This window comes from Arctopsyche grandis, chromosome 8 (genome assembly GCF_051622035.1).
Source record: "Arctopsyche grandis isolate Sample6627 chromosome 8, ASM5162203v2, whole genome shotgun sequence".
In the NCBI taxonomy this organism is placed as follows: domain Eukaryota; kingdom Metazoa; phylum Arthropoda; class Insecta; order Trichoptera; family Hydropsychidae; genus Arctopsyche; species Arctopsyche grandis.
In genome coordinates this window covers 32,958,148-32,982,881 of record NC_135362.1, presented here as the reverse complement: position 1 = coordinate 32,982,881, position 24,734 = coordinate 32,958,148, and the positions used below count along the sequence as shown (strand labels likewise).

The 24,734-nt window shown below is 34.3% G+C and overlaps 1 protein-coding gene across 2 annotated transcripts in view; it reads right to left on the bottom strand.

The window, feature by feature from the left end:
• The window catches only part of DAAM (disheveled-associated activator of morphogenesis-like protein), a 98,160-nt gene that overhangs the window by 17,644 nt on the left and 55,782 nt on the right, over nucleotides 1-24,734 (bottom strand). Inside the window, exons 1-2 of one of the 2 annotated variants that reach the window (XM_077436896.1) lie at nucleotides 16,282-16,658; nucleotides 8,006-8,146 (exon numbers count right to left, since the gene is read on the bottom strand). In XM_077436896.1, coding sequence (XP_077293022.1) covers nucleotides 8,006-8,146; nucleotides 16,282-16,356 — 216 coding nt within the window. In that variant the 5' untranslated portion in view covers nucleotides 16,357-16,658. Of the gene's footprint in view, nucleotides 1-8,005; nucleotides 8,147-16,281; nucleotides 16,659-24,734 lie in introns of those variants that run through there. The other variant, XM_077436897.1, reaches the window with a different exon arrangement.

The following is a 24,734-nucleotide window of genomic DNA, read 5'->3' as shown; positions in this document are numbered from 1 at the left end:
TTGGAGCTTGGAAAGGTTAGTATTCGAGACGTTATTCCATACAGGTGAAGCATAGTAATATGAGCGCGCGATATAATTTTATTTTATTTTGAATTTATTAAAAACTATGGCGATTAAATATTGGGTATATTGAGGATATACACCGCATCGCCTTGCATTTCGCTCCCTCAAAGGTGAGTGCCCATCTAATTAGTTCACCTAATGAAATCAACCAATGTGAGTGGTTTTTTGACATCTGCCACTGTACTTAACATGTTTAATGGCCAAGATTTAGGAAGAATACAAAAATTACAAAATAAAGCTATGAGAGGTATTTTGAATGTTGGTAGATTACAAAGTATTAGAAGTATGTTAGATGAATTGGGATGGATGAGTATTAAAAATAGTTTAAATCTTAGTACAGTGTCCTTTGTTTATAAGTTAGATGATAAGTTACTACCGAAGTATTTTAAGGATTATACAATAAGAAATCGTAATATCCATAGTTAATATGGTAGAAATAAGAACAATTTAGTTTTGGGTAGAGTAAGGAAAAAGAAGACAGTTGGTGGTGTCTTTCACAGGGGTGTGCTCATGTACAATGCCCTCCCTGAGTGTGTCAGGTCTTCTAAGACAGTGGATGCATTATTTTGCGAGGTGCAAGGAGACACCTCTGTAAGAGACAGTGCATATAAATTTAGTATATATCAGCTGAACCCGGCATGCGTTGCAATGCGACAATAACGCGTGCAATTCCCGCTCTCGTTTTCGTTCCCGTTCCCTTTTCGTTCCCTTTTCGTTCCCGTTCCCGTTCTCGTTCCCGTTCCCGTTCCCGTTCCACAGACATTCAATTTTATATATAGGTATAGATATATTTGTTTACGTGGGCCATCCGCTGTGTGTTTGTGGTACAGCCCTGGATGGTCAGTACATTCGAGTGCGAGGTAGGCGTGGCGCGATTATTGTCACACTCGCAGCGTGATGCGTTGAAGGCGGGATGGGATAGCTTTATTCTCGCGTCAGTAAAATCGTAATTACGAATGTTATTATTAAGAGGTTTTTTTTTACATTAATCTTCCCGGACATGCATACAATAAATCCTGAAAGTTCCATCGTAATCGGTTCAGTGGTTTAGGAGCCTATTCGAGACACACACAGACATTCATTTTTATATATGTACATAGATAAAATTTTAGAGTTAAGTAATTAAGATTGTATTTAAGTAAAAATAGAAAGTGTATTAAATTAGCTAAATAGCTAAAATTATATAAATAAATAAATCTGCAACATTATGATTTTTTTAGTCCATCATCAATGTAAATTGTAAAATATAAAAAACAACCGGTAAATTGCTCGAATAAGTCGAACAAATTGTATTTCCAGTAATTTGCCGGATACCCATAATCAGTTTTTTTTTCCGATAGATACGGCATGGCTTTCATTAAGTTCAAGTCTTTGAAATATCGTTTATAATATCACGGTTCACCTTTAGATAGACTAGTTTTTAAACATCCGGAATAATATAAATATATGTACATATGTACATAAGAAACAAGTCTAAAATGAGAAGCGGGTGATGTATATGTATATATACATATATTATATATTTGTATATATGTACATACGGTTGTTGATTTTGTCAAGAGAAAGATTATTTCGAAAATTGAATTGATTAACTTTAGTCTCACGCACTTTATGCTAATGATCAGATGAGACGGAAACGGAAGCCGAATAAATAAGGCATCGGAAAAACGAACCGAACGAAACGCACGAACCGTATGGTAGAGAGTTTTGGAACGATTTACGGCCTATATAAGTGCGAGTGTATAAAAGAGCGTGAAAATTATCACACCGATTAAAAGAGACCGAAAGCAGCAGCCGGATAAACGATTTTACGATTGAGAGAACGTCTCAATAAACAAAACAAAGTTCTAAATTAAACGACATTTTATTTAAGAAGAAAGCGAACGAACACCACGTTCGGAATGGGGGTCGAGCGTATGAATGAAATCCCGAAAGTAGCCTTTGTAAATACCTATACATACATGTTGATAAAAATAGAGAGCGTAAAATCTTGTGAAAGGATAATTAATATCTCGAAATAAATTTTACTTGTACGTATTATACATATGTATGTATGTATGTATATATACCAAGTATTCGTATTTGAGTCACATTTAATCCAAGATGAAACAAGATTTAGCAAATTTAGACGTGTTTATTACGGTTATTTTTCACCATCGAACTATCAGAATCGATTTAAATTTCAATCGTTGACCAAACCGCGTAAAATGGCAAAGTTTCAAAACGATCGGAAGACTGTAGGAATAGATCATTAGCGAAGTGAAATATATAACAGCCTTGTAAAAATAATGAAAAACTAAATTAGCCGCATAGTTCTGTAATTGTGTTAATGCTAACCGTCGAAAGGTTATCGGGTTTAATCCCTGGGTTGATCTCGATTGAAAAGATTTTATTCAGAGTATTTTTGTGGTGTTGCTGCTCAGACTTTTGTGACTTAAAGTCGATCGTTTCCCAATTTATCTGATTTCATTTTTGAAACGGTTCCTCATCCTACCTACTTTATCACCACAATCTGAATAGATATGACTTAATCTATAAATGTATATATGTATGTACATATGTACGAGTTTGATACCATGTGTCGCTAGGGGCAATCTGAAATTACATCATGGGAAAATATAAACTTGGGAATATTGGCTGTATTAAAATACCTATTTAGAATTAAAATTAATTAGCAGCGTGGACTAGTGATTAACATATATGCTTTCGAGCAGAGTAGTCACGGTTCGATTCTCACTAGTAGCTGCTGGCCAGACCTTAGTTTGTGACTCCAAGTCGATCGCTTCCTATCAGAGTTTGCTAATTTATCTGATTTTCATTGAAACGGTTCCAACACATTGGCAACCTTTACCCATTTCTCGCAATTTTCCAGTTTTCACAATTTCGAATTTCGCTGATTCGTATAAGAAATGCTGCAAATTTGTCCATAAATGTTTCACAAATTTTCAGTTTTTCAACATCTCGAAATTTGACGATTTATATAAAAAAATTGCTCCGAAAATGTAAGTTTATCAAAAAATGTATCCATAGATGTCTATGATGCTTTCTTAAAATTATTCCTAAAATTGTAAATGTTTGTAATTGGCCAGGAAGGCGCATTGGGGTTTACCTGTTAGGCCTTCCGGGTATACATATATGTATATGTGTGTAAAATAAAAATAAAAATGATTAGTAACCTGACGCGATCGAGCAAGTCGACGGAAGTATTACAGCATATAAACATAAAGGCATTTTCCACGAGCCGCCACTCTTCCTTACCATGTTCAGTATTTGTAACTATTTAAAAATATCAAATATAATCCGTTAAGAAAACCTTTCCATCTATTTTTTTTATAAGCTCACTTCGAGGAAAATTAATAAAATGCGCCGACTTGAAATTTTTTCTTAGCACTGCTGTTTGTCTTATTTGAGTAAACTAATACTAATTGAAGCATATGAAGAATTCAACATCAAAATAGTACGTAGTGAAAACAAATATGTTTATATTATTTTCAACCAAAGTTCACATTCCATTATTATTGGACCTTCGAAAGATTCATTGAACTATGGTTAAAAGCCTCTAATTCAGTATAAAGGAATAGGGGCGAAGTTTCTATATGTCTTTGGTTGCTTTCAGTATTAATCGTATAGGAATGATGTATGTATTCGCCTGAAACAAGGTTTAACTTACGAATGCATTCGACACGAATCGTAACCGTAACAAGGATATAAATCTTTCAAAATTGTCGTAACTCGCTTTTCCCCATTCGCGTCCATTAATCACGGTGCGATTGATCGAATCGACACTCGAGATAAAACATTATTGATATGAAACGATTGTTCTGAACAAAAGAGAGATTGACGGATCCGGCCGTGACCTTAAGCAGATCCAGGAACTGAAATTGAAAAGTATTTCTGCCGCAAAACAAAAAGTACGTTTGATCAAAATCACAACATAAAGTAATTTATTGAAATAAATCGAAGATAAAGTAGTGCGTTCAAATGAAATTCGCAAAGCATAAGTCAAGCTTTCATACAACAACCGTGAAGGTATACTTCGGAAGCAATTCCAAAAGATGATTGTGCATTTACAATCACATGAAAAAAGATGATTTTACTCGATGATTCGAAATACACGGTTACCGCTACAAATATAATAATTGCACTAATTGAATTTAACTTTTTATCACACGCACTATCCATGTACTTGCATCCGACATCATAGAAAGTGAGTCGCTCGGTCAAGTACACGACGTTCAACAAGTCGTTATAATTAATTATTTAATATGCGTTTTATGCTAGACACGCATAGGCATGCTTCTCAATCTATGGCGCGTATTCTGGCACGACAAAAAAAATAGATTTCCGCATCCATTATCACATGTATGTAAGTCGACGTGCAATAAATTGAAAATTATTCAACAAATCGCATTCATTATTGGTTCACATGCCGATTTTAAACATATGCGACAAATTTCATTTCAGATTAAGTGCAACGGGTAGCATTGAATCGTACATCGAGTATTGTCGGCGCGTTGCATTAAGTCATGCACTGCAAAATATGCATTCGATTTCTGCAACCGATTAAATCACTCGCTTATACGAGCGACTACGTACATTGTACATATCGAAATGGAAAGTGTTATCACTTTACATGTTATTTATTACATTCACCGCCTTCTACGTGTTAAATTGTCCAATTAAATTCTTCGAATAAAACAAAAACAAATTTTGTACAAAAACACACATGTACAAGACGTGTTAAGTAATTGCTATGCCTTAATTTGGTAAACTTTCAATTTCAATTACGCTATTTGAATAAAGTGGCTGTATTTTCGGCGCGGATATATGTATACAAAAAAATATTTCTAATTTATCTAACCGTTACCTCAAGTTTAAATATGTACGACGTACATTATTGTACGTAGCCAGATTTTACAGTTAATATTTTTGCGTGAGTTGACTAATATTCTTTTCCTACTTTTACGAAACATTAGTGACCATCATTAATAAAATCACCACATAAAAAAGACATATCTAAGCGTACATATAAAAGAAAGTATTTTCTTCTGATATTAAATGGCCCCAGGTTTGATTTCACTCTTCTAATTAATTTTACTTGCGTTTATTCTGCCTATGATATTATTTATAAAAATTAGATTGATATAAAAAAATGCAGGTGAGGTATTTATTACTGTCTGAGTATTTCCCATAAAATATTCATGTCCTCAGGTGATTCCACTTCGAATGCAATGCATTGTTAGTGAGAAAAAATGCAGTCAAATCGATAAAAATAATACAACACGCCGTTTCGAGCTAATGGTGTCTATTACCGTAACCAGTTTCTTGGTAATATGTACATTTATCTCATTTCACACACATAGAAGACGTTTAGAAATTGTATCTCGTGTTACAAATCGTATTGTCTTCAATTTTAGAGAAGCGCATACCGTGAAAAGCATCGACAATGTAAATGCATAATCGTTGCATTATTGCGCGCGCATTTTTCACGACTGTTAGTTCATAGTAAAGTATTTAAAACCAGATTGACCGATTAAGTAAGTGGTTGAAACATTCTTGGAACTCACCAGCGTATTTATTACGTAATTTTTTTTTTATTTGGGAACAGATCCTATTACCTATACGCTAACACGTTACGAAAGAAAAAGAACTCGCTGAAAGCTACATTGCTCTGAAAAACTTGTTGATTCTAAAACTAAGCAGATGTTTCCTCAATATAAAAATATATGGGTCAAGTTACTTTCTGGGGTTTCCTGTACACAACATGCGTTTCCTCTTCCTCGACAGATCGTCAAATTAAATCGATTTCATCATTTTATTTTGAAAGTATTAAGAAATATTCTTCGTGGCATTTTTATTCACCTACGTATACCTCAAGATTGGTCTGACACAACAATTGCGGCATTTTATACATTGTAATAGTATGAGAATTGAGGACATTCAGGATTTTCTTATTTAGATTACCACCACAAGTGCCATCGTAAAATGAGTTTAACGACGGCAATTTTCTCAAATGATATCCTTCTTGTGGAGTGGACTACAGTAGCCGAACCGAATTAAAAATTAGAGTGGGTTTTCAGTAGTTCAACGATATACGTAGTACCAAGAATGGAACACATTAATAAATATATATAAAAAATATCAGTGGCGCTTGTACTTAGCAACCGTAGCATATTTTGACACGAGAGACTTTGTTATTCGCCAATTAATGAAATGCCGAAATCAAAACGTCAGCTCCAGTCGTCGGCAGAACTAATCAATCATCACGATCGTGACTGAAGATAGCGATCAATCATCATGATCGCGGCTAACCCGCCACTTTCAATACCAAAATCCAGTTTTGAATGATACGGCAAATACCTACAATGTACCTACCGAGTGTTATTTCTATCCACTATGAATAATAGTTTTCATGTCAACTTTTTCGCTATATCTACATATACGCTATATGTACATATGTACACATGTATACACACAAGGTACTTACTACCCACATGTACTTACATATGTACATACATAGCGAAAATTCAACATGGAAACTATTCAAAAATTTAGGAAGGCATACAAAATAAGTCACGTAGCATACATGATACATATGATATGTACATATGTATAAGTATCTTTCCACAAAAAATTCATTGTAGTCAAAGATGTTTAAGAATTTTCTGTAGGATGCTTGGAGCAAGGGGTAAAATGTTATCATAATATATTGTTTCATATATTTCAAAGATAAAAAAAAATTTAGCAACGAAAACGACCCAGATCTATTGAGAAACTTCCATTTTGCAACAGGCTCATTCTGTCCTTGTTTGAACTCTCCCCTTTCAATGCGAATCATTGGATACTCATATTATCAATTATTGATTGAATCACTTTTATGTGGGACTGTCTGCGAAGTCGTTCAAAAATACGCGAATGACGACTATAAAAAAAATGTCCAATTAAATTTCGGACCATTTCTAGGTATACATATGTAGGTATAAGTGCAGTCATAATTTCACCGAACAACACGACTTGTGGGTTAATTTTCGAATATTTCTACGGAATATCTATGTACATAATATACATATATTTATGACTATATACGTATATAAAACTACGAAGATATGCGCATTTGGGGTAACCGATTTCTCAAATATCGGCGTCTCCTCAATTTGATCTAAACACGTAGAAAAAACAAAAATAGAAACACTGCATCTGAGATCTACATATTGGGTATTGATTGATAAACCACTCTAGTAGCAAACATGAACCCTACACGACCGTTAATTTATTTATTTAAGTTTACCTTTGAACAATTGTGGCATTACAGCAGTCCCTAATGCACCACAATGGTCGAAAAAATACGGAGAGATGATAAAAATAAAAATGTATACACAGATAAAAAATACATTTATACGTATCATAAAAAAACCCATAGCATTATAATAATAGCAGATAAAGTAAAAATATCAAATAATAAAATACAAAGTAGGGAATATCTTGCATCTACATATAGCCAGCAACAATATGTATATAAAACATCCCTGCGAGGCCCAAATGGAAGAGCGAGGATCAAAATTCCACTCATACATTACATACAATTATAATAATGAACGCAGGCTACCAGACAAATAGGTTAAAATAATATCCAATAACCTACGCTCACTGGGGTGAAAATATCACATTCAGGCTCAGCAGCAATCATTTCATTGAGAAGTCGGATAGCTCTTGGAATAGGAGCCATTCGATAAAGAACTGTGCGAGCAGGAGCTAAATACAATCATCAAATGATGGTGCCTACCACGCACATAATTATTAGGGACATAAAGTCTCAACTATTCCAGCAACGACGGGCATGAAGTAATACCACGTAGAAGCTGGAGAACTCAATAAACTGATATACACAATCATTATTTAATGGAATAACATTTTGATTTTATAGAAAATAAAATGAACAAACCTGTAAGCACCCACAGAACCCTGATGATCTAGTCCTGAGTCCTGGTTTGGGCCTTGAACATCCAAGCGGCAGTGCTGGGCAGCGCAGCCGCGCCAGGCCCGCGCGCGCCGCCTCCAGCCCGCCGGACCACGAGGGGACACCCTGTAGATAAAACAAAAAATAAATTAATATTCACAAACTATACTCATTATAATCCCACAGAAAAGCCCCCAAGAGCATCCACAAACAAACAAAGTTATTCGAGGCAAACACGCACCGAAACGCCACGAAAGACCACACGTGGGAGTCCCTTATCAATACATAGTAAAAATTTTTACGCCATTCTTAAAATTCCAATGTCGAAATGCATAAAGCACACAAGCCATAGTTCGAAATCGAAAGTTTCTCAGTAGGAGGCATGTGATGGAAGGTCGACGAGGGTCTAAATAGCCGTTAATTGCCATCTCCAGAACTTTCCAGTTTAAGCATCATGTCGATTGGATTCAATAAACGTTTTCACTTCCTTGCGTTTGAGACCTTGCAACACTCGTTTGTGTGCACGAAAGTGTCTCAAACTGGACAGGACTGATGCACTTTATTAGAAAACCGAGTGTACACAGGTAAGAGCAATTTGCGCAGCTAGACAGGGCGGGGCATTGCACTTTTGATCTCGAAGCTTAAAAAATCTCACACGCGTTTCGCCAGGGATGAAAGTAGTCTCGAATGTGTGCCACTTTTCATACATAGTTCTGGATTTGAGTAACGCACATGTTTCAATTAAAAACCAGTCGAACAAATGCGAAAACGAGAGTAGAACTAGGTTGGAAAAAACTACTATCTTTTTCCATGTAAGGCCCTATGTGAAAATTGCTGCTTTTATTATGTGGGTCACTTGCATTTTTAAGATTGTGCGTTTGTTACGTGTACTTTTCTGTATGAGAATTTGATGATGATTGATGTATCCACCGAATAAAAACTCATAATTCAATTTAAAAAGTAAATTACAGGTTTGAACCCGTAACCCTGTCAGGGCTCGGCGCATCATTACCAGAAGACGATACAGTTACGCCATTTTTCACGGTGATAATGGACGTGGCTTGACACGTTATTTGACCTCTGCTGTACCTGATGCTGCACGAAGTTCGTCATACTTCAAATGACCGGCCAAAAGCTCTTGAGAGACAATTTACAGTTTGAAGAAAATTAGACTAAATTATGTATGTGTTGAATTTTCATTGCAGCAGTTGATAAACATCTCTAATGATGTAATTAAATTCAATTATAATAATAAATATTTTTAAAAGACAAAAGTCGGTAGCTAAATTTCATATTCATTAGTACAAATGAATTTGAAAGAAAAAATACTTCAACGAAATTAAGCTGAATCACTAAGGAAGTCCATTTGTACATACATACAACTGGTCTGTTTTACCTTTTTGGGTCACTGGGCCGCAAAACAACTTTTGGGCATCTCGAGGACCGCAAATATGTTTTCTTAGAAGTTACAAAATCGTATATTATACTTACAAAGAGTATAAGCATACATATGTATTACACTTTGCAAAAATATTATATAGAATATTAGTAAACATATTTCTAAGATAATAATATCGGATATAAAATATTTTCCCTATTCCAAAACGCTTTACAACAATAATATGTTCCACATATGACTTTTTACAAATATATCTACATATATCTGAGAGCTACACACGAACATATATGTATATATCAAGAACATCACAAAACAAATAGGGCTGATTTACAATAAAATAGGATTATACGTCGCATTGAATCGGATCCTTTTTACATACCTCCTTTACGTTTCACTTACGATTATTTATTTAATCCATTGGATTATACATCTCTTCGATAGAATACTTTTACTGTAAGCGGATATATTTATGTACATACATATACATATATGCATGTATGTAAGACCCAAAAGAAAAAATGTGTAGTGATTTGGTCAAAATTAATTTAAATGAAAAAGGCGAAAGCCGATTTCTAATGATAAAATTAAAATCTTCTAAGAAACTGTAATCGAGAAAATTCATATACATATGTACATATTAAATTTAAATTTGAATAAGTACATAAAAAGCAAAAGTAAGTTTCTTGAACGAATCGAATGCACTTCACTCAATATTATCACCGTGAACATCTTCTAAATTGAAGTCATAATACAGAAATAGAAACACATAAACTATAGAAAGATGATTTTAGCCGTGGAAGTTGCAGTACCGGCTACGAAATCTGCATTCGTTGCACTGTTTTTTTCCACTCAGTTTTATTTAAAATGTTACTCACCTCAATTTAAACGTGAAATGAATAAGAAATCACGAGCGTCTCATGACATGAGCGCACAACAACCAGGACACAGGAAGACTAACGGTGCAGGGGTGATGCACAGGAAGACGTCTCTAAATGATGGACAATCAGTGACAGAGCTTACTCAACTCGACCATTTCAATGAATATCAAACTATTTCAGTTCAAAAAAATCGTATAATTTAACATTTTGAGAGAGGGCACGCCGGTCATCGAATAATGAATATTTTGACCGTTCAGGTTCAAATCAATTTGTTGCCCAATTGCTTATTAATTGGATTAATAAAGAACAGACAAAGACAAAGTCCAATCTACATATTTCATTAGAGGCCTCGCAAATATATGCACATTAATATGTACATATGCAGTATTTACGCCTCTAGAAACTAGCGGAAAATAATTAATATATTTTACAAATTTCTAATTTAACATATTTTATTTTTTATTTTATTTTATATAGATATATACCAGGAAGGCCTTACCGGTAGACCCCAATGCCCTCTCCTAGACAAATAATTACAAACATTGCAGCATTTTTATTACATAAATCGCTGTATTTCGACTGGCTGAAGAACACGAAATTAGCAATTAATTAATTAATCCATTGAGACATCTATGGATTTAGACTTGTAAAAAAAATTTTACATATAGCAAAAAATCATCTTTCCTGTTGTCACAAATCTTCAGTATTTGTTGTATGTACAATTTGTAAAAATTATGTACAAATCTAAAATCCAAAGATCTCTCAATTAAGTAATTATTTAATTAATTGTTATTTTGCGTTCTTCAGCTTCTCGAAATACAGTGATTTATGTAATAAAAAATGCTGCATTGTTTGTAATTAATTGTCCAGGAAGACGCATTGGGGTCTTCCTGTCAAGCCTTCCTGGTATATGTATATCTATGTAAAATAAAAAAATAAATCAAATTCAGATATTTGTGATGATTTTTGCCAATTTGATGGAGGAACCGTTTCAACAATGAAATCAGATAAATTGACAAACTCTGATAGGAAACGATCGACATGGAGTCACAAATATCCAAGTCTGACCAGCAGCATTAAAGATTAGCACAGGATTGAACCCGGTAACCTCTCGGTGCTAAACATAAACGCAACCACCGAGCCAGACTGCTCGCTATATGAACAAGTTTAAGAGGGTTGGACTCTTTTTTTTTTAAATAGCTGAAATTTAGTAAAATCTAGATTCCTATGAAAAAAAAAGTTTTTTAAAAAACAAACCTCTTTTTTAGTTTTGTATATAATATTGTTGCGTAGGGGTGGGTGGAGGATCCAAGTAAAAGGCCAACAGTCGTTTCACAGCATTTATTGATGATTAAGGAGATACACGCACTGACAGTGCTCAGTCCAGAATGACATGATATCGCCTAACTATCGCCTTATAAGGGATAGATCTCTCAGGACATCTTCGACGTCTAATTTGTTTACCTATTGTTATGGTCACGTACGGATATGTCTTCCCCCGACATTCGCTCCCACGGTACAGGTCAATTCTGCGAAAGGACCAATACCAGCCAACTCGATCGCCATTGTTTAGCCTACATGCACTTAGCTTGTCGCTAATCCTTAAAACCACTTACACCGGTCACACGGTCTCTCAGGACGCTACCCGGCCTAATCCGATCGCAATTACTCGGCGGCTCTTTTTAGTATTCGTAACAATATTAAGATATATAAATTATTATTTTGAATAAAAATACCAATTATTTTATTTCACTACCGCCATCTATGTATAAAACTAAAGACTACATAGACGTCACACAGATTTCAGATTTGCAAACTTAAAACGCGTCTTAAACGATATTTCATCCCTATCGTAATGGCGGAGGATCCATTTACTTACATACATATATTGATGACCAAAATGAACAATATGGCTCAATAAGTACGAAAACGATCGGATAAGAGGCAATTTTTTTCCTGAATTGTAATCGTAAGTGAAACGTAAAGGAGGTTTGTAAAAAGACTATTCCCATAGTACATAATTCAACCAGTGGCGGCTCGTCCATATGGGCTGCGGGGCTGCAGCCTCCCAGTACAGTACAAACGCATGCTATTTTGTCGTCCACGTGGGCTGCAGACCTCCCAGTATAGTACATATGCATGCTATTTTTGTTTTCATTCGATCACCAGTTTGGTTAATGAGCTACTACAGCCTGATTAATCTCTGTAGCCCCCCCCCCACTATGAATTCTCACGAGCCGCTACTGAGTTCAACCCTTCAACCCAAAAGAAAGACGTATGGATCTCTATTTGCTTTTCTTATGTAGACTATACGAAATGCGAAGAATCCATTTAAGGCCACGTCAGCTACACAACAACCAATCAATCGAGCTCAAGCTTCTACGACAGATACGTTTACGCACAAGTAAACAACAAACAGTACCGCTAAGTATCGACTCACAATGCTACCCACAACTGGTGCAAAGGAAACGTCACGACTGATTATACGGCCCACAGAAACGCAACTTAATCGCAGCTTGGGAAGATTTTTATCTTACAGTTATATAACTCTAATGGCAGATTAAATATTTGTTTAACGACTTCCACTTCGGTCACCGGTCGCATGTGTTAAGTGCACGTCACTCCTACTCAATCGGTCACACAAATAAATGCACGGCAATTTGTAGGGCAGCGCACCGTCATTGAGCTACAAATTGAAAGCGTTCACAAATCTGTCCAAACTAAATACATAATACACTTAAGAGAAGTACTGCGTATTATGATTTAAGAGTTCGGAGATAAAAGGAATCGTACATGCATGCGTAGAGTGAATCGAAATGAAAACACAAAGAGGAAAATGTACACACGCAACAACATCCGTTCCGTAGGTACACACACGGATGGGGAGGGAGATGCATTAAAAGGAAATCATGATCCGCTGATTAGAAAGCGGTATCATCACTCCTCGTTCGCCAAGGGGAGAGGAGTCGTGTCGCGGTGGTGGCCTTCAATCCATCGAAAATGTGCGAGACACGTCGTAGAAAGTGAAAGAAGCATGAAAAAAAAGTCGAAATATATCGATCATGACTTCATAGAAGAGATTGATTAGAAGTTCAATGCGAGTACGGTGTAACAAAAAATGAACAAGCATTCCGACAATGAAATATCGTCGCGGTTACAAAACGGAGAAATCTCGCGCCAGTAAGAAAGAGCCTTTTGAAAAAATTGCATCGAGAGTGTTAACCCTTTTTATTTCTTATATATTAAACGCTTGCTGCATTGATCAATAGAATTCTTGAAATCATTGGTGGGTCACGATCATTTCACATTCGACACGCTCTTCCTTCTCGATGAAATTATATCATAAACGGGTACCGATACCAAATTCAACTTGTAAAAAGAGCATCCCAACAAATATAATTGACGCATTCCAACTTTGATCCAGCGGTGCAATTATCGATTACCCCCTAGCTTCACTATGATCTGATTTTATCTCTAATCATTAAATATCATAGCTTGGCAAAAAAAAAACACATACCCTTTCGATAATCCAACTAATCTAATTGTATAATACTTCGTTTTGTTTATATCATAAACTCATAAGCAGTTGCTGACATGGAATTCTCAAAAATCTATTTTTAACTACTCTGGGTCCATGTTAATAAATTGATTTGATTTTTAAATCCTCTTTATAATTACTACTAAATTATGTTCACAAAACATCTTATATCTATTTTAAAAGCTACTGATCTACTGGTCATTTTCTATTATAAAATTTTAATTTAATGTTGTTAGTAATCATGGTATTATATTATTCTAATGTTAATGTACAGCATAATAGGAAAAAGAGCTCAAAAACCTATTTGCAATTCTTATAAATGCTCATAATACATCTAATACATACATAATATTAATTAAAGACTCTCTAAAGTCGACGATCTAAAGCAGATTGTGTTTAAGTAATCTGTGTTTATACCTGAAGGGTATATACATTTTGTTGTAATCACCGAGACTCTTCACAAGTGTGTTAGTATGGTTATTAGTGATTCTGTCATAGAATATATTGGTTAGTTTGTTAGTAATGTCTGTAACAAACGGAATATTATATGTGGCATGCAGTTTTTTCAAGTTAGTATTATATATATATGGGTGTGTTCCAAATTGATGACATTTTATTACAATACTCAAATCAACGCCTGACATGTGAAGTGAAAACGAACTGGAATATACATACACACATTCAGCATTCACATGTCAGGTGAGTAAATTTATCGCAGAATCAAGGTCGATACTACTACACATGTATACATAAGGTATTTGAAAAAGACGTAAAGTTTATATGAAGTCACTGAATTAAACGTGTGAATCGATTACAGTTCAAGCAAGGCGTGAACTTTACCAAGGTAAGCATATAAAGTCGATCGCATTCCTATATGGTCATACTGATAAAGATAGGGATTCGAATGCCATATAAAATGTATAATGTAATGCTGACCATGAAACAAATAACTTTGCAAGTTCATGTCACGAATCCGTACTAGATCTTCAGAATGGCATTTGCTTGCTGTGTATCGCAACATTCAACAATAAGATTTTATATAAAAAAAAGTTAATTTGACTCATAAACTTGAGACATCACGCCAATTTTCCAGTTATTGACCATCAAGACTGCTCTGTGATGACACAGAGCCACGGTCGGTTGTCCTGTGGAACACATCAAGCACGAATCACTGTGAAAATCATCCGAAACAATGCACATTTTCGCAATTGCACGTCACGGTTCGACCATAGATATTTACCGCGTGACGATGGGCACATTTATGCATTGAAACCGATCAGACTAGTTTCGAATTTTATATGTAAATTACACCACGCTTTGAATTGCCCGATTGCCCTTTTCCACCGAAAATTCCGAAGTGAAAATCTACAGATGATACGTGCACATTTCCATAGCTGATAGCTCCAAGGCCTACATATTCTACGGTTTAATTAGTGAATATTTGGGTTTATTGAGACTATTAAGATCTACGCAGATTAGAGCTACATTTTTCCAAAAATTTAGATACAGATTGTACAAGAAACAAATTAGGAACGTAATTAGCAGGTTAGTAAGGTGAACGACTGTTAAAACAGCGATTTTTCAGTAATAAAAATGTTCTAATAACAATAATATAATAATAAACTGTTCTTTAGACAAGGACATACATATACATATATGTACATATGTATGTGGATTGATTAATATTTTTGCAGATTTTGATGGAATTATTTATATGATAGTGAAGGTAACAATATGTATACTATGTATATGCAGGGTCGCCGAGAGGAACCCTGGGCCCTTGAAAAATAATTCCATACCCTATGACAAACCAAAAAAAAAATCTTATAGATATATTTTCAATATGCGAAAAATCTATTAGAGCTATTAGAAAAATACCTATATGTACATATATTAAATGCTATTTTTTGAAATAATCGAATAAGAAAGTATGATATCACATAGACACAAAGAATGCGCGGATCGAAAAATAATAAACATTTAGCATTTAGCATATGTATTTTTATGTAGAATAATATAAAATAACAATATCGATCAGTCAAACGTTCTAACACGGGGTCCCTCAAGTAGTCCGGGCCCTGGAACTTTAACCACAACTTCCCCCCCCCCCTCTTCCTCTCGGCGGCCCTGATATAGTATATATGTAACAATAGGTGACCAAATTGGTGAAAAAATTAATCAAAATAGGTAAAAAAATCAAAAGATTGGTTGATCAAATTGATGATAATTTTTTTTGGAGATTTCCATGAAACTCCTGTTAGAAAGAAACAAATTTACATTACATATCAACCCTTAATTTTATATAAAACTAAAAATTATATTCGCTAAATATTGAAAACTAAATGCTAAAAATATGGTCTCTATTGTAGTTTTAAAATAATAAATAAAACTACTTGGCGAATACATATGTGAAACTGTTATAACGAAATAGAATAAACTGTACAACCTCGAACGCATCCCGTACTCTCCATACAGTTCTCCTCCAAGCAGTCGTTATCCAAGTGATAATTTCGTGCAACATTCCAAGCAGAACATTCAAGCCAATTTACATGAAATCACGAGCATGTGTTCAAAACGAAAAAAAATCAAAGTAGCCGTTAGGTAAGTTGCGCGCAGATACGTCGACTGTTTATTGCTTTCGATCAATCTCCATTTGATGCCGAGGATATCAATCTCAATGCCACAACCGCCGCTTTATCGAATCACCGAGGGGTCGAGGATCACGTGGGTCATCACGAATTGCGAAGATGATGGAGACACATGTGTATTTCGAAACGAATTACCACCGAAAGCAGGCTCAACACTGACCGCTCACTTTGTAACAACTTCTACGTACATATAACAAAAAGATATCGCCTAATCTAAAAGTATACAGAAACGCACTGATAAGAGATCATACTGCATATGTACACTTTGGACGACGGCTTATTATAATTTGTTTAAATTAAAAGCGATTTTAAAACGGTATTTTTTTTCGTTTTATGTACTTTGTACCATCAAAAAGTATGTACATCGTACAAAAGCAAACTAAGTACCTACTCAAAGGAGCTGTTTTCCGAGTACGAGAAGTAGGACAACGGCTAGTGTTTATTTGAAATCGAGGTGAGCATTGTTTATTCATTAAAAGGAAACTGCTCAATGGTGCAAAATAATGTAATGGTTAATGTACATCCAGCGACAACCTTAACCTCTAAGACAGCAGTTCCTAACCAAAGTACGCTAAATAATGGCAAAAAACATTATCTCTAACCATCTCCCACAACGATTATAGATTAGCTTACTTTTTTATTATTTTAATTTTTATTTATTAGCTTATTTATTTTTTACATCGAGTATAATACTAAAAGCAAAAAATAATTAAAAAATGGAAAGAGATTAGTTAAGTACCTGAAAACTCATTTAAAATGCTAATTAACCCTTTGAATTCTGATCAACGAAAATCGGCGTTTTGCCAACAAGTGCATAGGTCTGAAAAACGCCGATAGGCGTTGTATTTTTTGAGCATATACAAAGTAAACAAGAATACTACCCGCTAAGCCTTTCCAGGTAGCATTGAAAAAAATGCATTGAACATGGGTCGTGCAATCCATGTCATTGATTTGTCAACGTTTATAAAGACTGGTTAATTTCTGAATTTATAACCATAGTAGAATTTCCCGATGGATATCGCTAACTGCTGAATATTTTAGATTGTGGCTTGACATTTAGATTGTGAGCATCATATTTTAACAACAATGAAGAAAATGGAACTAGTTATGGAAAAATACATTCATTAATAGACTTCTTTTGCTTATTTTATATTGTTGCAAGATATAATAGAGTCTAAACACACCTTCACAAAACTCGAAATCCTCGGCGGTAGTTATCTAGGGTTTGTTTGGATTAGATACAATTTTTATACCTGTTTTCTATTGGATTTCAAAATAATTCTAATTGGAAATGCTGGCGAAATTTTCATCGTGGCGGGCTTTCAACAAAAAAGTCGTCAATACCAAAAGTTTAACAGCATTATGGTATGAATTCATATCTAAGAATTTTCTATGACAATTTTTATTTACCTGCAGATCAATGACCATTGCTAATATTTAAAATAAAATACTACGGATTTTATTATACTATAGAGCATACATTCATACATAGCAAAGATCCCAAAATGAACGAGCTAATTTTTAAAGGTGGGGTATGATTTTGGAAATGAGCTACATACCATGGAGTCAACAAAGGTAAACAAGCGCTGCTCTAAGATGTTCTAATTAGAAACAAACCACCTGCAGAGATGATCTGACGATTTCATCGCATCACTGGAAACATATTTTGTTTTCGAAAGGGGCAACACAATTGTAATTTTATAGTACCTTCATTCTGGTTGGATCGTCGAGAACAAAGATCGCTTTCGTCACGGACGCCACTCGTCCACAATGATATGCAGATTCTTTTGATGCTGAAGACGAAGACGAAGCGAAACAAAAGCTCTTCCTCTTTATCCGTTTCGACTATTGTTAGAGCGATCGCTAGAAACTAGAAAATTTTGCTGTCGAAGACGATATCGATCGTATGTAGCCATTGTTTAAATCAAACAATTCGAAACTTTTCCGATGAACCCAAGTACATATATGTACTTTCTACAGTAATTAAAATATAATATTAAATTAAAACTTGTTCTGATAAATGCCTCGAGAAATTAGCACGATCAAACATAACGCTAAATTCTGGCCAGATTAATTGGTCCGATTCGGTGCGGTGACTTATGTGGAACGACATCACGCTACACCCGAATTAAACAAACATTTGTCACTGCCAGTGGTTTTAATTGCCATAATCAAATGAAATAGCATAATCGAGCCGGTTGATATATTGACTAGTTAAACTTTCAGCAAAAATTCCATCGAAAAGTAAACGGAATTACCATAAATCGCGTAACCAAACAGCAGCTTAGAATGTGATCAAAAATCACCATTATTATTAAACGACAACCTTTTCTTGTATAATATGATAATATATTTAATTCAGAAAGTTTGCGTATACACACAATATTTATATGTATGTATATGAACGTGTGGGTTTGATTATTTTGTACGATAGAACGAATAGGATTCTGTGAACTGTTTATTTTGATATCACGTAAACGTAAAATTATAGGTAAATTTATTGGGTATTAATTTGAACTTTATGTCTAACCGCTTTTGAATTATTATCATTGCGTATATCGATCGTAAATCGGAAAAGCTGAGATTTATTGATCAATAGTTATGTATATGTATAGCTTCAACACAGTTTTATCGCAAGCTTTGAACCCGGACAGTCATTTATAGTAAGTTAAAAATTCCTATTTTAACAATTCTATGTATGTAGTTCTCATACAACTGAATAACCCTTCATTACCAAAAAATACTCATATATGTATGTAGATTGGCTCAATGATTCGTTGAATAATTTGTGTATTAGTGCTACTAGTCAGATAATAACTTTGACATCAAAGTCAATCTTTTCCTACCACAGTTAGCTAATTTATCTGCTTTAATTTTCAACACGGTTCCTCAGAAATTTACTCTTACCTGTTGATTATTATTGCAACCACTAACTCAATATTTTTATTTTAAGTTTAAGTTTGGACCATTGTGGCATTACAGGAGTTCCAATGCGACACAATGGTAGAAAAATACAAAGAGATGAGAAAAATAAAAATGTATACACAGAAATAAAATACATTTATACATAATCATAAAAAAACAATAGCAGATAAAGTAAAAATATCAAATAATAAAATAGGGAATATCTTGCACCTATAGCCAGCACCAATAGACAATAAGATCCAGCCGTAAATCATCCCTGCGAGGCCCAAATGGAAGAGAGAAGATCAAAATTCCACTCATACATTCAATTATGAAAATAATGATGATGATAAGTATGATTCAATTTATATAAAATATATATATATATATATATATATATATACGTTTGGTCATAGTTTCGATTAGAGACATGTCATAGCACTACATGTGTATATTAAAAATGTATAGGTGGCAGAACTGGGATGTTGAACCATCCCAGTTCTGCCACCAAATTAAGAATATAATGTATCGGAAGTCGCTGTGGATATATTATTGAAACCCATCTCATTCTGCCCTGCACCAAGTTTATTAATGTACATGTGTAGTTATATAGGGCTATCACCCATAAATAACTATATACATATATTTACGGGAATATTATCTGCTTAATATTCCGTCCTAGTGGTGGCAGTGCAACGTTTTACATTGTGTACTACAACGTACTACCTACTTACTGTCTACAAGGCTTACGCACGTCGTTCTCCCGTGATATTTATTTATAATATAAAATCAACAATAAAAACAAATAAACCGGAATCGGCTTACACTGAAATCGTGTTGTGCACGTCGCTCGTCGCACCTAGAATATTAAAAAGGTGGACAATCGGATTGAATCAAATCGAATTGTATTTTAAGGCCAACGGGTCAACTCGCATTGTTCCCGCATAATGTCACCTAATCACGCCGACAAACAATCGCAGCCAAATTTACTGACCATCATTAGCACTTGCGCGGTTTCTACGTCGCCCCGAATTTACGTCTTTATTGTAATAAAATTCGGAAACGACGCGACTTTCACTAATTTCGATCGATCGAACGGTAAAACCCGGATTGGTTCGGCAACTTGCACTCGTCGAGATTGAAGCTGCATTTTTATTTGGACAGCGTTTTTCTAGGTTTTTAGTCACCAGTTTAGAACATGACCAAACGGGAAGTGGGTCAAGTTCTCGGTTACGGTACTCGAACGGCGCGTGGATTACTTCCGGTAGAGGTGTGTCGCGTTTTATTTTTGAAGGATACGTGACGCGAATTAGACAGGATTCGAACTCGATTTTCTACATATACTTACGCGTTAAAAACAATTTTGACCTCCTTAGTGAGCATTCATTACGTGAAAAACTTCTAATGACAAATGAAAAAAAAAGCTCTAATCAAAAAGCGGCCGATGAAAAATTTAACACATACATAGTCATCATCGAGAAAAAAATATAGAAAAATAACAATTTAATACATTAGCATATCGCATTTGAATGTATGTATTATTCAAACGAGTCCGAAGATTAAAAATTTGCAAACAAAAAGATCGTATATTATTTATGATCGGTAAACATCGAATACGTATTCAAACACATCAATTAAACTATTTAAATAATTTTACATTACTTAAGGATGCTTGTATGTAGAAAGAAATTGTATATTTTAAGCGTTCGAATAGAAATCGAGGTGAAATAAACAGAGTATGTAAAGTATCATACATTAATACATTACAAGTATGTAAAACACATATAAAACCCACATCCTATCTGCGGCCCACGAGCCGCATACGGCTCTCTAATATGTCGAATCCCGTTCCAAAAAATATGCAATTTCCTGATTACAATAAAATTATACCGATTCAATGTGCTAGATCTTGCCAAAATTGCAAGCTTAGCTTCCCTTCAATTTAAATACCTAGTAATAAACCACTTTCTTATTTATATTACATAGACTATAAACAATATCAATTTTTTATGGGTGCGATTTAACTGTACATTGAGAAAAATACTTTGTATCTTAAAAAAAACGTTTTTACAATAAAAATTTGCATTATTTTCGGTGAAATAAACAATTTCGTATTATGCATCGAATAAAATATTTTGGCATTATAAAGTGACCATTAAAAAATATGAAACGATCATTCGAAAAAATAGATTTTAGCATTAGAATAGATATAGAATAAAAGTGGCATCGTTGCAGTCTTCCACTATTGAAAACTGTCAACTGTCAAAAGTGTTTAATTTTGCTTACTTATTACGTATGAATATGAATGATGATGTCAGGTCGTAGAGTCGAAGCCAAGGTCGTAGGTGTCGAAGGTCGCAAGCCTAAGAGTAAAAAAGAAGGAATCCAGTAGAGAGAAGCATTGGTCGTTGTCGGTTCGTATTTTGGTATTTGCGACGTTACCGATACAGTTCATCTGTCATTTTAATACACATTTCATCCGCTTTTTAAGAAGCAAATATTTTTTTCAATAATCAAAGCAAAGTACAGAAACTTTTTTTAATGTACAAACATTTTTTTAAATGTAAATTTATTTTATAAAATGGACGTTTAAATAGTTCGCATTTTTTATTTTTAAAAAGGTTTCCCATTGATATTTTTAAACCAATATTTCTAAAAACAAGATTAGAATCAACATTTGGCAATATTTACCGCACACGGAGACCGGAATGATTGATGCCCGCGTATCAGAAGCACGATCAAAAATACGTTTTGTCATTTTGTTTTCCGCCAAATAATCATCAATCATAGTGCCAGGAGAGTTTCCGAACTCATTTTATCTCGATGAGATCGGCTACCGAAGCGTTTTTGAGTGCAACAACGTCTGATGCAATCGAAGCCGATCGAAAGTGCGATTACGCAGAGCAGCGGGTCAAAATCGAACCACGATAATCTTTATTATTATTTACCGTAATAGGCGGTCGCCGGAGTGGAAGGGGTTATTCGTCCGGTTTTACTTTCACGCAACAACGAAAAAAAAACACGAGTTTAATGAATCGTCTTCTATCATTATACATATTTAAACTATGTAAGTACGAGCAATTGCGGTGACGATTTCGTAAACGATGGGAATTTTACATAACTGTAAACACGTACTGAGTGAGTGCCTTTTTTATATTTTTACTTGAAAAATTCTAAATAACATATGGTTATTTTTTGGGTGTGGTTTTCTCTTTACCGTAAAAATGAATGTCTTTTAACGACACATGAAGTGTTTGATCGTCGTTTTATAACGTTACGAGATGCCGTTAAGAGCCTTCACGAAGATGTTTTCTTGTAATGCAGACCAATTTTCCGGATACGGATATCTTTATAGCTCCAATTTCATCTTGTAGATACGTTTTCATTGTATTTTGCTCACTTGCGAATACATACATACATACATGTTCATGTGTGCTTGTTATTTTTACACTAGTGTTATACCCGATGACTTATAGTCGCATGGTGTTGGCATATTAAGTTATTAAATATTAAAAAAATTAAAAGATACCCACGAATGTGTCGAATTTTTTTCAAATATGTACCTTTTAAATATGTTTAATTTAATATTTATATTTAATTGTTTAACGCGAAAAAAGGTAAAACTACCTAACTACCTATATATGTACATGTAAACAATATAAAATACCAATACAAAAATTAATTAATTAAATAAATTTTCAATAGATGGGAATAAATTCTCTGCCAAGCGTAAACATTAGGAGCGATCAGTATATATATAAGTTTTTTTCTGTTGTCGTTATATTCTTACATACGTTTTGACAGTGGTTTAGCTGTGACGTACATATATATGTCGAATCGAAACGATTATTATAGTATGGCGAGCGTTATCTCAGACAGACAGAATAGTGATATTATATACATATATATGATGATATAATTCATGTGAAAGACTACGCACTTTAGAAATATCAACATTCAAATAGTTAAGAAATATTGCTTTTTGGCAATTACTATTGAAATTAAATCAACGTGACAAATTCTCACATAAAGTTCGAACAATATTACAACAGGAAGCGATTGAATAAATTAGCATACGAATTCAAATTCATATTAAAAATACAATCAACATATCAAAACTAACCGTGTACGGTAAATGTTAAACGATTAAATCGTATTTGATTTACAAACTAGATCTAATTGATTTATTGCACCCCGTCGTTATTTATTAACACTTACGCAACATCTCGGTAATATCTACGAGCGTAAGAAATGTGTTTATTATGAATCCCATACATATTAATGAAACCGGGCATTGTCCATATTTATATACTTATTTATTACACGGATTACACGTGGAAGCAAAAGTGAAAACGTCAAACGAAACACTCGATCCTCGCATTATGTAAACACACCGCATCGGTCAAGTATCCAAAACTAACAACCGTAAAATTAATGAACCATTTGCGACGCGAAACGCCCAAGCATAATAATCAATCGATCATTATTTGCAAATTTTCCCATGCACAATTTGCCACTATTAAATTATTACCCGCTACAAGGAAGTCGATTATAAACAACGTGACAATGCGTTAGTGCAGAATGTCAGACGAGTGTTCAATTTTCTGCGTTGCGATTCAATGGACAACGGCTAGCCCATTAACGACTTATCTAAAGCGAATCACACTACCGGGAAATTTCCTGCAAAGCCTTATTCAAAGCTAACAAATTCACCATCCACTTCCTAATACGTCTTACACGTGAGATTACTTTCGAGAACAACATCAATAGATTTTTCCAAACTCTAAAAACTTAATTTGTATTAAAACTTTTCAATTAAATTCCCGATATCCCGACAGCGATTTTTTTTATCTTAGATTTCACACATCCATAATAAAAATTACAAAACCAAAATATGCCTATAAAATAGAAGAGCACGCCTGGCATTGTGATCTTGAGTTTTTAACCTTTTCACCGTTGCGACACGCTTTGCTATTTATTGCACAACGTTTGCTTATTCACATTATTCACAAACACTCCCAAAAAATTGATTTATAAAAACGTTTATAGTTTAAGGACCGCACTAATTTTAAAATTATCCTTTCACCGTTCGGAACAAAACGACCTTATAAATTCAAAAGAGGCTATTGTAAAACCGAGGACAATATGCAAAAAATATACATATTATACGCGGAATTCAATATATATGTATTTTTACAACAAATTTTTGCGCAACAAACACTAATGCAAATTTTTTCATTGTATGCAACCCAACACATGTATATTGGAAATTCTTGCATGTATCTATAGAATAATTGAATTCATAATACTGCAACAATGCACGCAAAATCACAAACAACAAAAGAAC